Source organism: Lichenostomus cassidix, chromosome 24 (genome assembly GCF_008360975.1).
Source record: "Lichenostomus cassidix isolate B80296 chromosome 24, HeHo_3.0, whole genome shotgun sequence".
Classification (NCBI taxonomy): Eukaryota; Metazoa; Chordata; class Aves; order Passeriformes; family Meliphagidae; genus Lichenostomus; species Lichenostomus cassidix.
The window spans coordinates 6,394,316-6,405,634 of NC_139504.1; the positions used below are offsets into that span (position 1 = coordinate 6,394,316).

Genomic DNA, 11,319 nt, shown 5'->3' on the forward strand with positions numbered 1-11,319 from the left:
GCATCTCTGTTCTTCATGTTTTCCTACAGGAATCCACCCCTTTTTTTTTGCCCCCACTTGCAGAGCATCCCTACAGACTCCTGGTACCCACTGGGCTCTGTGGCTGCGTTTGGCTGTTCCAACACAGGGTGGAACACACAATCCTGGCCCTAGGGCAGGAGCAGCCTTTGTCCCCCGCAGGAAGAGCCCAGCCCAGGGTTGTTGTGGCCCAGTGCCAGCAGGGGTTCCAGCATATAGCAAAAAAATAACCCAAAAGAACCCCTGAGTCCTCATTCTGTCAAACAGTTCCCTCTCACCCGATCAAATCAGGAACGTCCCATCCCATAAGCCACTACAGGTGTGCTTTGGCCAAGAGGTCAGAAATGATGGATTCATTCTGGATGTGTTCTAACACTGAGTGATGCTAACAATTATTATTGCAGGCCCGGGACAGATCCCATAGGTAAGATGCACCAGGGCTCTGGTAGACATCCCTGAGTGGATGGGGAAAATTGTTTTGCTCTGATAAGTTCTTTTACTTTTTAAAATTCTATTTTTAAGGAAAAATACGGTTTTTGGTGAATGAAGAGAGGAACAGGAAAAAATTCCTCAAAGGAATTGCCCAAAATGGCTGTCTGCTCCCCAGGCTGTGCTGCCCTGAGGGGCTTGCAGAATTTCCCAGAGCACACAGCTCAGTGTTGTCCTTTTTCTGAATCTGGAATGAAAGCCAAAATTTCACCCACCTTTACAGAATGCACCGCAGGCAGAGCCTGCTAAAGACCCATTTTGGAGCATCTGCTTTGGCTACTGATTTTTTCCTAAGAATTTCAAAATACTGCTTTTTGCTCTTTAGGTTTCTCCTGCCTACCCAAAGAGTGATCATTCCTGGTCAGGTGTGATCAGGGTCATACTGGGTCAGGTATGGGGGAGGCACTAGAGGGAGAGCCCCAGGCCCTTCTGTGCTACAAACAGAGTGGCTTCTGCCCCACAGCTCCTATTCAGAGCACCAGGAAAGTGAAACCAGGTCATTTTTTTGGCCCAGGGTCGGCACATTTGGGCTCTCAGATGGGTGGTCCAGGTGAGTGCTGGAGTTGAGCTCTCAGTCAGGATCGCTGCCCTCCGCTGCGCCAGGAGCAGCGCTGGGAGCCCTGGGGAGCACCCTGAGGGATGCAGGGCACATGCCACCCCCACGGGGGACCGTGGCGTGGCGGGCGTGGGGGCTGCTGCCGTGTTTGCTCAGTGTGCTGTTCCTTCCAGGTACATCTGTCCCGCCCACAGCTTCCAGCGAGGCTCTGCCGACCGTGCAATTAAGTAATGCATCCCTTGCCTTCCGCCCAGGTAGCCTGAGCCCAGAGCCGTCCTGCTCCTCCCGGCCGAGCTCTGTGTCTGTGCCTCTTGCAATCCTCCTCTTGTTCCTCACCCCCTGAGCCCTCGGGGTGCACACAGGGCTGGCCTTGCACCTCGCAGTTCCTTATCCCAGCCCGGCACAGTGCCACAGGCAGGATTCCTGCAGCACCAGGAATCGCGAGGTGCCCTGAGTGTGTGTTGTGCACACCTGTGCACACCTGTGCACACCTACAGACACTGCTGGGGATCTGTCCCAGAGCTCCTCGAGCTCTCCTGGCTCTGCTCCACTGTCAGCACCTCCTGTAAAACAGGGAATGGTCACAACAGCCCTGCGCAGCCTCTGCATCAGGCTGGGTTCCCTGACCAAAACCCCACCAGCACCTTTGCAGAGGGGTGCTGATGGATCAATTGCCATCAGCTGCAAGCAGGGCTCCCTTTTCCACGCAGGAGTCGGTGGGAGCAGCCGCACAGCTGAGCTCTGCCAGGGTGAGCACATTTATTCAGACAAAGCGCGTTATTTTTTATGAAGGGATCTTGAAATGGGTCGCTGAAGGGAAGCTTATTGATTGAAGAAGGATGAACTCCTCAAATTTCTCTGGTTTAAATTAGACCAAATTCAATTACGGTACGACAGGCAGGTTAACGCTGCTCTTTAACATCCCCTCAATAAATTCGAGGAGGGGTAGCCTGCTCCACGCCACGCTGTGGGAATGAATAACATTATTGCTCATCCTGTCATAGACAGGCAGTGATTTCTGTCCTCCCACATCGTGGCTAAGTGGTTTATAGTGTTCATGGAATAACGACAGCCTGTTCTTCCACCAGCACCCCCTGCCAAGTCCAACTTCTAGTGCTGCTCCATCATTTCAAAAACTTAACTCCAGAAAAGAATTGACCTGAGATTCAGTGGGGAGGTGTCAGTACAATCCTGATGTTTCCTACCTCCAGGAAAAAGGAACAATTGGCTCACTAGGTTTTCAGTAGTGCTCAAGTGACTTAAGGCCATTAGCACCCAAGTCATGACCTGTGGTATCTTCAGGCATGCTGGTGTGATAATCATTCAACAAACTAAAGTACAACCAGATTTAGAAGAGATTGCTTATTTAGGAATTCTTCAAAGCTATTGGTATAGGTTTCCTTTCCCCTGACACAATGCAGATGTTACTTGCACATCTGGGAAGCTCAGGAGCTGTCAGTGGGGTTGGTGTGCATAATCTTGCTCATGCTCAACACACAAGTTCAGCCCACACTGTCCAGTGTCAGGAGCTTGACATTAATATTCACTCAGAAAAAGAAGGTAAATTTTTGTGCAAGTGCAGCAATAAGTCCTAGTAGGCCAAAATTAACCTCAAAACTATGTGTTAATAAAAATCTCCTTCCGTTCTCTGCTTTTACAGCAGAAATGCACATAGAGGAAGGTCAGGGCTGTCCAGAGATACCCGAAAATGTTACAGAGCACTGGGCTACAGAATGTGAATCTGGAGGGAGTTGAGGAGGAAGGACAGGAGACAGAAGCACCACACAGCCGGAGTTCCATAAAACCCAGGCTTTCCCACATCACAGCAGGACAGGCTGCATCTCCCGGTGCTGCCCTTGCTCGATGCCTCTGGCACTGAGCTGAGGGAGAGCCGTAACTGGCTGGGGAGGCTGCTGGAGCACACAGGGAAGGAAGGAGCTGTTGGCAGCAGCAGCGATGGCAGCAGCGGTGGAGAGCTGGCTGGTCTGGCTGCAGGAGGTCACTGCAAGGAGCTGCTGCCTCCAGGTGCTCCAGGATGCTCGTGCAGAGGGCTCCTGTCACCAAGGTGAGCCCAAAGCCGCCGCTTCGAGCCTCGCGGGACTCACTGCTGAGAGCTGGGGAGCACTGCAGGTAAACATGGAGTGGTTTGACCCAAATAGGTCTGAAGCTGTTAGTGTGGGTAGAAAGGAGATTTAAAATACAGGCAGCCTGGTCCAACCCAGTCTTGCTTTTAGTCTTGAGATGCTGCTGATGATGAAAAGAGTGGAATATTCATAGATACATCCATATTTAAAGCCTCAATAAAATGGGATTGAGTGGAACCTTTTCTTTGAGAAATTGGGAGCAGAAAAGTCTTCCTTCTGCTAAGCCTCAGTGTAAGCACTGACCCAGACTGTCAGGGTGCTGTTCTTACCATCACCAACATTCTTCTTGGGAGCCCACAGAAAGCTGGTTTTAGCACTTATAATGGCAGAAATGTTAGAAACCTGGAGATCATTAATACATTTATTTTTTAAGAGAGTCTCCCCAGATGCCCCATAGCTGAGAACCTACAGGTGTGAATCACAGATGATGGTTATCAGTACTTAGATGGACAATCCCCAGCTCAGCATTAGCTATGTACTGCTCCTGACCTTTGGAATTAGTTCCTTAGTTCAGTGATGAGTAGGAACCAACCCCAAACTCCTTTCTCTCCTGTCTACGTGCTGTTTGCTGAACTGCACTTTTTGTTTAAAGGAAAACTTCAGAGTTCCCATTCCAGTGATGTAATCACTATTTTGTTGACTACATGAGCAGTTGGTTAAAATAATCAGCAAAAATAAAGCTACCTAAGTCTCTTCCTGGCCACTCTAGAAGAGGCTCTGGAGTGCTCCTGCTGCTGTACTGTGATCTGCACCTTGGGCAGACACAGTGCTGCATCCCATGAAACCCTGGCATCCCCTGTTGTGGGGCACAGCCGTGCTGATCCCTTGGAGGAACAGCACAGCATGTGTAAAGAAAAATTGATTTCTTCCTGCATGAGTTCAGTTCTGGCAAGTGCATATTACCATTACCACTGCTGTTTTCCTTTAAGGTGCTTTGGTGCCAAGCAAAGCATCGACCCAAAAACAGTTCAGCCGAGGTGCACTGTAGCTGCAGAGTAGCCCTGAGGGGACATGTTGGTGACAACATGCTGTGATGTCTGTTCTTCCCTGCCCTTCCCTCCCTCCTTCTGACCCACCCACAAAAGCTCACAAGCAAACCCAAAACAAAGCCGTAATAAGAAAATTCCTGATGATTCGCTGGAGAGGCCGGGATCCAGCTTGCTCCAATATATATTAACATCCTAATGGGAAAGCTCTGCATGTATACATTTACTGCGCCCTGACAAGAGGGAATTAAATGTCAGAAGGATTTGTAGCATCTGTAATTGAATTGGTGCTGAGAAAAGCAAATCTTGAGGAAGAATAACATATTAGGATTAGCAAATAATGTGGCATTTTGTCAGTTCCTGCCATCTCGACTGTTCCCTCTTCAGCAATAAAGTTGTGATTTCTGGTTTAATCAGAGATAGGAGGCAGGAATAGCTTGGGTGAATTGGAGACAGCATTTAAAGCAGATTCCGGTTGTTAAGGTCAAGTCTCTCCTTGGCTTTGGGGAATTATTCCTTGCTCCATAGACCTGACACTTTGTTAATTACCAAAGAAATAGCAAGGGACAGGATGTGGAGGGGCTGTTCCTGTGCTGGTGGCACGCAGACAGATTTGCTAGGAGCAGTGTCGGAATTGCTGGCAGTGGATTCAGGCTTTGCCATGCCAGCGGGCAGAGCTCTTGGTGTTGGGCTGTGCTGCTGGAGCATGCAGGGTTTGATGAGGTGCTGGAGGCCAGGAGATGCTGCAGGAGGAATGTTGTAGGCTGTGTGTAAGCTTAAAGATGTATTTAGCCATGTGTATAACAGTGGGAAGTTGGGGCTGGCACCTCACAGGGGTCTTCATTAAGAGAAACAATTGATAAAAAAGGCCCTGCACATCTCAGCAGATGAACTCATGCTTAACAAACTGCTGAGCAAACCTGGCAAGGATTTAGGCTAAAGTCCCTTCTCAGGGGAACCTTTCTCGCTGCTCTTGGCATGATGTTGGTCAGAGGAAAGCCATGAGGGGTGTGTGGGGCACAAGGCTCTGGCACAGCCCTGTCCCCACAGCATGGTCGGTGGGACAGTGTGGAGGCTGCCGCCGCCAGCACGAACACACAGCTTCGTCTTTCCGGAACCTTAATTTATGATGATGAAGAAAAAATGCCTCTTGATGCAAAATCCTGCTGGAAGCACATTACAGAGCCGTAACTCAGCGTGTTTATGCCCCTCAGCTGTTCCAGATGTCAACAAGCCACTCATCTGCCCAGGCTGGGATGCTGCTGGCTGCTCCAAGTGCAGCCGAGCGGAACTGGGTGCAAAGTTTTTAAAAAAATAAGAAAAAATGGAGTGAAGCGTGCCTAAAGCAGCTGCTCCAGCAGATGAGCTAGTTGAGTTGCTTTGCAGAGAGCAGGTTCACAGAGGCCAGATCAGCTGAGCTGGAGCAGCAGTGGGAAGGCTGTGTCAGAGCAGGAGCTCCCAGGATGCCCAGTGTGACTGGTTTTACTCCAGCTGCCACCTTGGGCAGGCAGCAGATCCCGTGCCTGGGTGAGGGGATCAGCTCAGCACCCCGTGGTGTATCCGTGGGCACTTTTCCCATCAGCACACAGGGATATTCAGCTGCTTGCCACAGCAGCAGATGCTGGGAAGCAATCACAGCATGGTGTGTTCCACTGGAGATGAGATGGAAGGTCTCCCTTTGCTCTGCTTTCCGATTCCTTGGCACACTCTCACCACAGTGCCATGGCTTGGGGCTCAGGGATGTGACAGTGAAGGCTTTTGGTTTGCAGGGGAATAATCGTTTTTGGCCGCAGTTTTTATCTTATCAGCTAAGCTGCTGGAAGGGGCTCTGCAGTGTCCCTCGCCACGCCCCAGCTCATCCCAGCATCTCCCTGCCCGCACTGGGGCTCCTGCCCTCAGAGGTTACTCGAAGGGGCTTTTTTTCTTAAATTGTTTTAATTAAAAGGCGCTTTATGGTGCTCTTGGTCCCGAGTTATTTACTTGGGTCCCTCAGTCCTTAATCTTGGAGCAGAATTGGAAATATCGATAGAAAGCGTAAATCCCAGCTGCTGCTCGAAAGCTTTGTATCAGGTCTCGGCTCAAAAGAGCCCCATTACCTTTAGCTGTCACGGATCTGTACGCTTGATCGATAAACTTCAAATATTATTAGAGGTGGAGGCTTCAGAGATTTGCTCTGTTCTTTGGAGGGAGACGGAGATAAATCTTTCTTAAAAATTGACTTGCATTTGCTCTCTCAGTCGTCCTGGCAAAACGCATTTCTCCGAGGTGTCCGGGCAGGCGCAGGCAGGGCAGATTTATGGGCCATGTGCTTCTTGTAGTGAAAGATTTAAATGGTAAATCCTTCACATATGACTTCACAAATCATGTAAAGTTAAAAGATTTTTACCGTTTCTGTTGCTGCTGTGCTTAAATTGTAAGGTATGGCCAGTAAATCATTTTAATGGAGGTGTCGCGCTTGACTCACTAAAAAAAAGAGACAATGGTTTAGCTTCTATTCCAAAATGTTAATGTATTAATCAGCGGGAGAATAATTGTTTTTTACTGCGTTATAAATCTCAGTTGCCATTAGGATTGCAGCGAGGGTTGATGTAGCTGCGTTCTTAAATTAAAATTGTTTACACTGCTATACATTCATTTTACATGGCCATAGCTCATCCGGGGTTCATTCCGGAGCTGTTCCTCCGCCACATCAGTCATCCCTCTCCCAGGTGACAGCGTCCCGAGGGAGAGGCGCTTCTGAAAGGAAACTAATTGTGTGGTGAGGAGTTAAATAAACGCAGTAAAGCAGTCAGAGGCACTGTGCAGTTACTGTTCACTGTCAGCCTCGGAGTGGGTGTTAGCGTTGGGTCAGGAGTGTTGTGTCCTCTTGGGCTGCATTGAGCGGCAAAGGTGGGGGTTAATGGTGGAATGCAGTTCAATCAGGGCAGAGGATGGTTGTAAACACATTTTCTGTGCTGGGTGGGTCGGGTTTTGGGCAAGGAGTGTTTCGGGCTGAAGTTGAAATGTTTTCAGCAGGGCACTCACTGATGACATTTCTCAGAGCTAACAGTTAATATTCCCATGTTGTACTGCTCTTCTCCGTGCCCCATCCACCAGGAAGGCTGAGATTTGGAGAGCACTATAGGGAAGTTTCCCAAAATAGGTCCCCACCGCCGACTCCACGTGCCCTCCCTCCCCTCTCCCGGCTGTCTCCCACGTGCGTAGTTATAGTGCTGCTGCTTTTAGCGGAAAACACCTCGCGAGTTGAGCCTCCAGATCAGTTCGGCTCCAGACAAAGCTCCTCTGCCCGAACTCATCTGTCTAGTTAGCTCCGTGCTTCACCCCTGCTCCTCTGGAGAACCCGAGGGCAGCTCTTCCCATCCTGAGAGCAGCTGCAGCCAGACCCTGCCAAGAGCATCGTATTAAGTCCCCAATTCTTATTCCTGTTCTGATCTCAACAGATTCCCGCGCAGGTGAGGAAGGTGCCATCCGGAGTGTGGACCATGCCGTGGTTGGCGGTGTCGTGGCCGTCGTCGTCTTTGCGATGCTTTGCCTGCTCATCATTTTAGGGCGATATTTTGCCAGACATAAAGGTAAGACAGAGACCAAAGCTGGAGGATGAAAGACCAGGCACATGTGTCCCCTCAGCCACGCTGTTGTCATGTGTGATGCGACAGACGCCCCGGTTTCTCTCGCAGTGGTGTTTTTGTTTCCCTTGTTGATCGCTCCCTAGCACCTCACCAAGACCCTCGAAGAGTCACTCAGCCTTCACTTCCCTTGCAGGTACATACTTCACTCACGAAGCCAAAGGAGCAGATGATGCGGCCGACGCAGACACAGCCATCATCAACGCAGAGGGGGGACAAAACAACTCCGAGGAAAAGAAAGAGTACTTCATCTAGAGCAGCCTTGGTTCCCATGAGGTGTCCAACCGTGGACGGTTACTACTGGCCCTATTTAAATGCTACAGAGACAGTGATCTTGGAAGTTGCAACCAGCTTGTGTCTTTTTTTTTTTAAGGAAAAAAAAAGCGAATGGGTGGAGAGCGGTGAGGCCGGGAAGGTCCGGGATTAGCTGTGTAAAAATATTCCTCGTAAAGTACACTCTGCTGTTTGACACCTCAGTTCGTTTGGGTTTTCTTTTTTTGGCCAAGTCCAGCTTGGATTTAGTTTAGTGAAGTCATTTGCAGAAGATTCTGTGCCTTGTTTAATTTCTGTTTGTTCGGGTCGGGGGGAGGCTGGGAAGAAGAGGGGCTTCTGTGCGTTAGTTCCCTTCGGGTTTCTGTGGCTCTTCGTTTCCCCTTTCCTGTTTCTGGAGTTGCCAGCTGGGACCCCGTGGAGTAGGTGCGTTTCTCTGAAGGTGTTTCCCCTTTTTTCTCTTCACCGGTTTCCGTTCAGAACTCGAGCTCATCGAAGGAGAACCAGCACATTTTAGATGCGTAGTTTGCAGTTCAGTGTGCCCATGTCCTGTTCCCCTGTTGCCGTCAGGGCTCGGATGACACCCCGGAGCCCCTTTTTGTGGCTGTTTCAGGTGCTTTCAATGGTGGCGGCTGGGAAATGGGCTGGAGCTCGGCAGAGGTGCTGCTCGGCCACGGGGATGCAGGAGCAGGGTCTTTGCTGGGCAGGCAGAGCCCTCCTGGGTGTGAGGGCTTCTCCTCATCCTCTCCCTGCTAGGCAGCCGTGGGGGCAGCAGGTAAAGCCCCTTGACACGTGAGCCCAGACCTGGAGAGCGGCTGGATGAACAAAACTGCCTTTTTTTTCTACCTGCTGAGTAAAACGTGGGAATTTGTGTTGAAACAAGCGTGCTAATGACCACTAAAGCCATAGGTGCACGGGAGACTTTGGCTCAATCGGAATCGTAAGCGACAGGTAGCAAACCACAGCGGGAAGACAGTATAAAGTTATGTATGCTGACTTTTTTTTGGTGAGTAATCATGGATTTCGAGCGATACTTTTTTTATTGTGTTTACGTGGCAAATGTATCTGATTTATTTAAGGGAAGCATTAATCTTAGTGTCAGGTTTGGGGATTTTTTAGGGGTTTGGGGGGGGGAGCATTTTTGTGCGTTTGTTTTTTAATTGTTGTTTTTGGCAGAACCATTACAATGTGGGATTCCTTTGGGAACGGGGTGGCCTGGCGCAGCAGGCGAGCCCATTCCCCGGCAGTATTCCGTCTTTCCCCTCTTCACGAGCAGAACCTTGCGAAACACCCTTTTTTTCCGAGCAGATTTTGTCGAGCGCAGCTCTTTTCTGAGCCCTCAGCACCATTGCCAAACGCCACGGCGGTGAGAAGCAGCCAGGTTGGAGCTGGGGGCTCCGTGGCACGGCGGCGGCACGGGAAGGGCATCCTGGCCCTGAGCAGCCCATATTTGTTTGGAAGTGTACCGTAGTGCAGTGTTACCGATGTAACTTTGACTTACAATGTTGACATGTCTCAGGTTCATGTGTTTGATTGGTGTTTTCCGTCTCAGGTAGATTGCAAAATTTCGGCCCCACGCATTGGAAAAATAAAAAAAACCCCACGTAAAAACAGGAGAAAAAACAGGAAATTATTAATTTTAGTTGTATATCGGTTTATGTATTTTTTCTTCAGTATACAGTGCACTGTTGAAATGTATTGTTGAGTATTACTTTGTACAGCTTTAGATCATTAGGATTTTGAAGCGTGAAGAAAGAACAACCTTGTTTAAAGGAGGATCACAAATGAAGGATGCGGAACTGATGATAAACAACCTTGTTCTTTATTTACCCGGCCTTTTTATTTTTTCCCCTTAGGCCAGTTCTGTTTTAAGGTGTCCATGGAAGATGTTACAGTGTAAGAAAATACATATCCATCTGTTCCCATTCACATTTTGTATTGGTTCATGTATCCCATTTTTACAAAGGAAAAGAAGTACTATAAAATATCTGTCTTCTTAATAAAAAAAAATTAATGTTACAAAACTAGATCTTGTTTTGCACTCTTTATCCCAGCTGTTACAGAGTCCAGCATTGGAGCTCCATCAGTGACATGGGCAGGAGGAGCTGGGGCCAAGCAGGTAACACCCAGCACTGCCTGGGACAGAAGGAGCTAAACCTGAGGTACTGAAGCTGTGTAAAATATAGAGCCATTTTCATAAGTTTCTTGTTTATAATGGCTAAATTATTTTCTTTGAGGAACAATCCCTTGGAGAAAATTGATCTGTCACTGACATTCCCACCTTCCCCAGCTGGGCTAGGTCAGTATGCGAGTTTTTAACAGACAAATATTTAAATCTTCCTGCAGAAGGTGAGTTGAAATACGTGACCTCCTTCACCCCATCCTTGCTCCCACTCAGTCCTGGTGCTGCTAGATTTCTTGGCATCTCCCCTTAAAACACTTGGTGTTTCCCAGTTGTGGCACACAATGTGTGTTCACCTCAGGACACCAAACTGCAGCAAGCAGTGCTGCTGGGAAGGATCCATCCGGCTCTGCTCAGCCTTGGGCAGCACATTCTTCCTCCTGCCTTTCCCTCCACCACAGCCCCCCAAACCAGGCTGCGAGGCAGCTGCCGCACTGAAATTGGAATCATTAATCTTTTATGTTTTGCACAAAGGATGAGGAGAAAGACAATTGCTTTTCGAGGAGATCACACCGAGAACAGCCATGCAGAAGCAGTGTGCACGGGGATGGAGGAGCCGCGCGGATCAGGGTGTGTGTGCAGGAGGTGGTGGCTGCTGCTGCTGCTCCAAGACCACTTGCCAGCTCTTGAGCACTTGGTGCATCTTGTTTGGTGATGTCTCAAATAATGTTTATCTGATAGAAATCATGACACTGAGGAAAAAACTGTGGGGCAAAGCCAAAAAAGCAGCTCGCTCTTTTCTTACCTGAAATGAGCAGAGCAGCTTTGATGGTTTCCATGGCTATTGCAATTATTTCAATGCAGAAGAGGCTTGCAGCTCACAGGCCCCCAATGTCTGCTCACGATGCTTTTCCCCTCCTCTGGCCAGGGCTAATTGTGTCTTGCACTTGTGGTGTCTGTAATTTATCCTCTCGGGGGTCCACATCTTTCAGGGTTTTAAGGTTATTTACTGGTGCTTTTCTTCCTATTGGATCTAAACACTCTGGTCCTTCACTTTTCTGGCTCTAAACAGGCATTACAAGAAGCTGTGCCTGTAGCATGCAGGATC

At 49.1% G+C, this 11,319-nt stretch overlaps 1 protein-coding gene across 7 annotated transcripts in view; it reads left to right on the forward strand.

Moving 5' to 3' along the window:
• The window catches only part of CADM1 (cell adhesion molecule 1), a 131,344-nt gene extending 121,228 nt beyond the window's left edge, over positions 1-10,116 (forward strand). For 4 of the 7 annotated variants that reach the window (XM_085081915.1, XM_085081917.1, XM_085081919.1 and 1 more), the window contains 2 exons: positions 7,634-7,765; positions 7,956-10,116. In XM_085081915.1, coding sequence (XP_084938041.1) covers positions 7,634-7,765; positions 7,956-8,074 — 251 coding nt within the window. In that variant the 3' untranslated portion in view covers positions 8,075-10,116. Of the gene's footprint in view, positions 1-1,236; positions 1,318-7,633; positions 7,766-7,955 lie in introns of all 7 variants that reach the window. The other 3 variants (XM_085081913.1, XM_085081914.1, XM_085081916.1) reach the window with 1 other exon arrangement.
• The last annotated feature ends 1,203 nt before the right edge of the window (positions 10,117-11,319 follow it).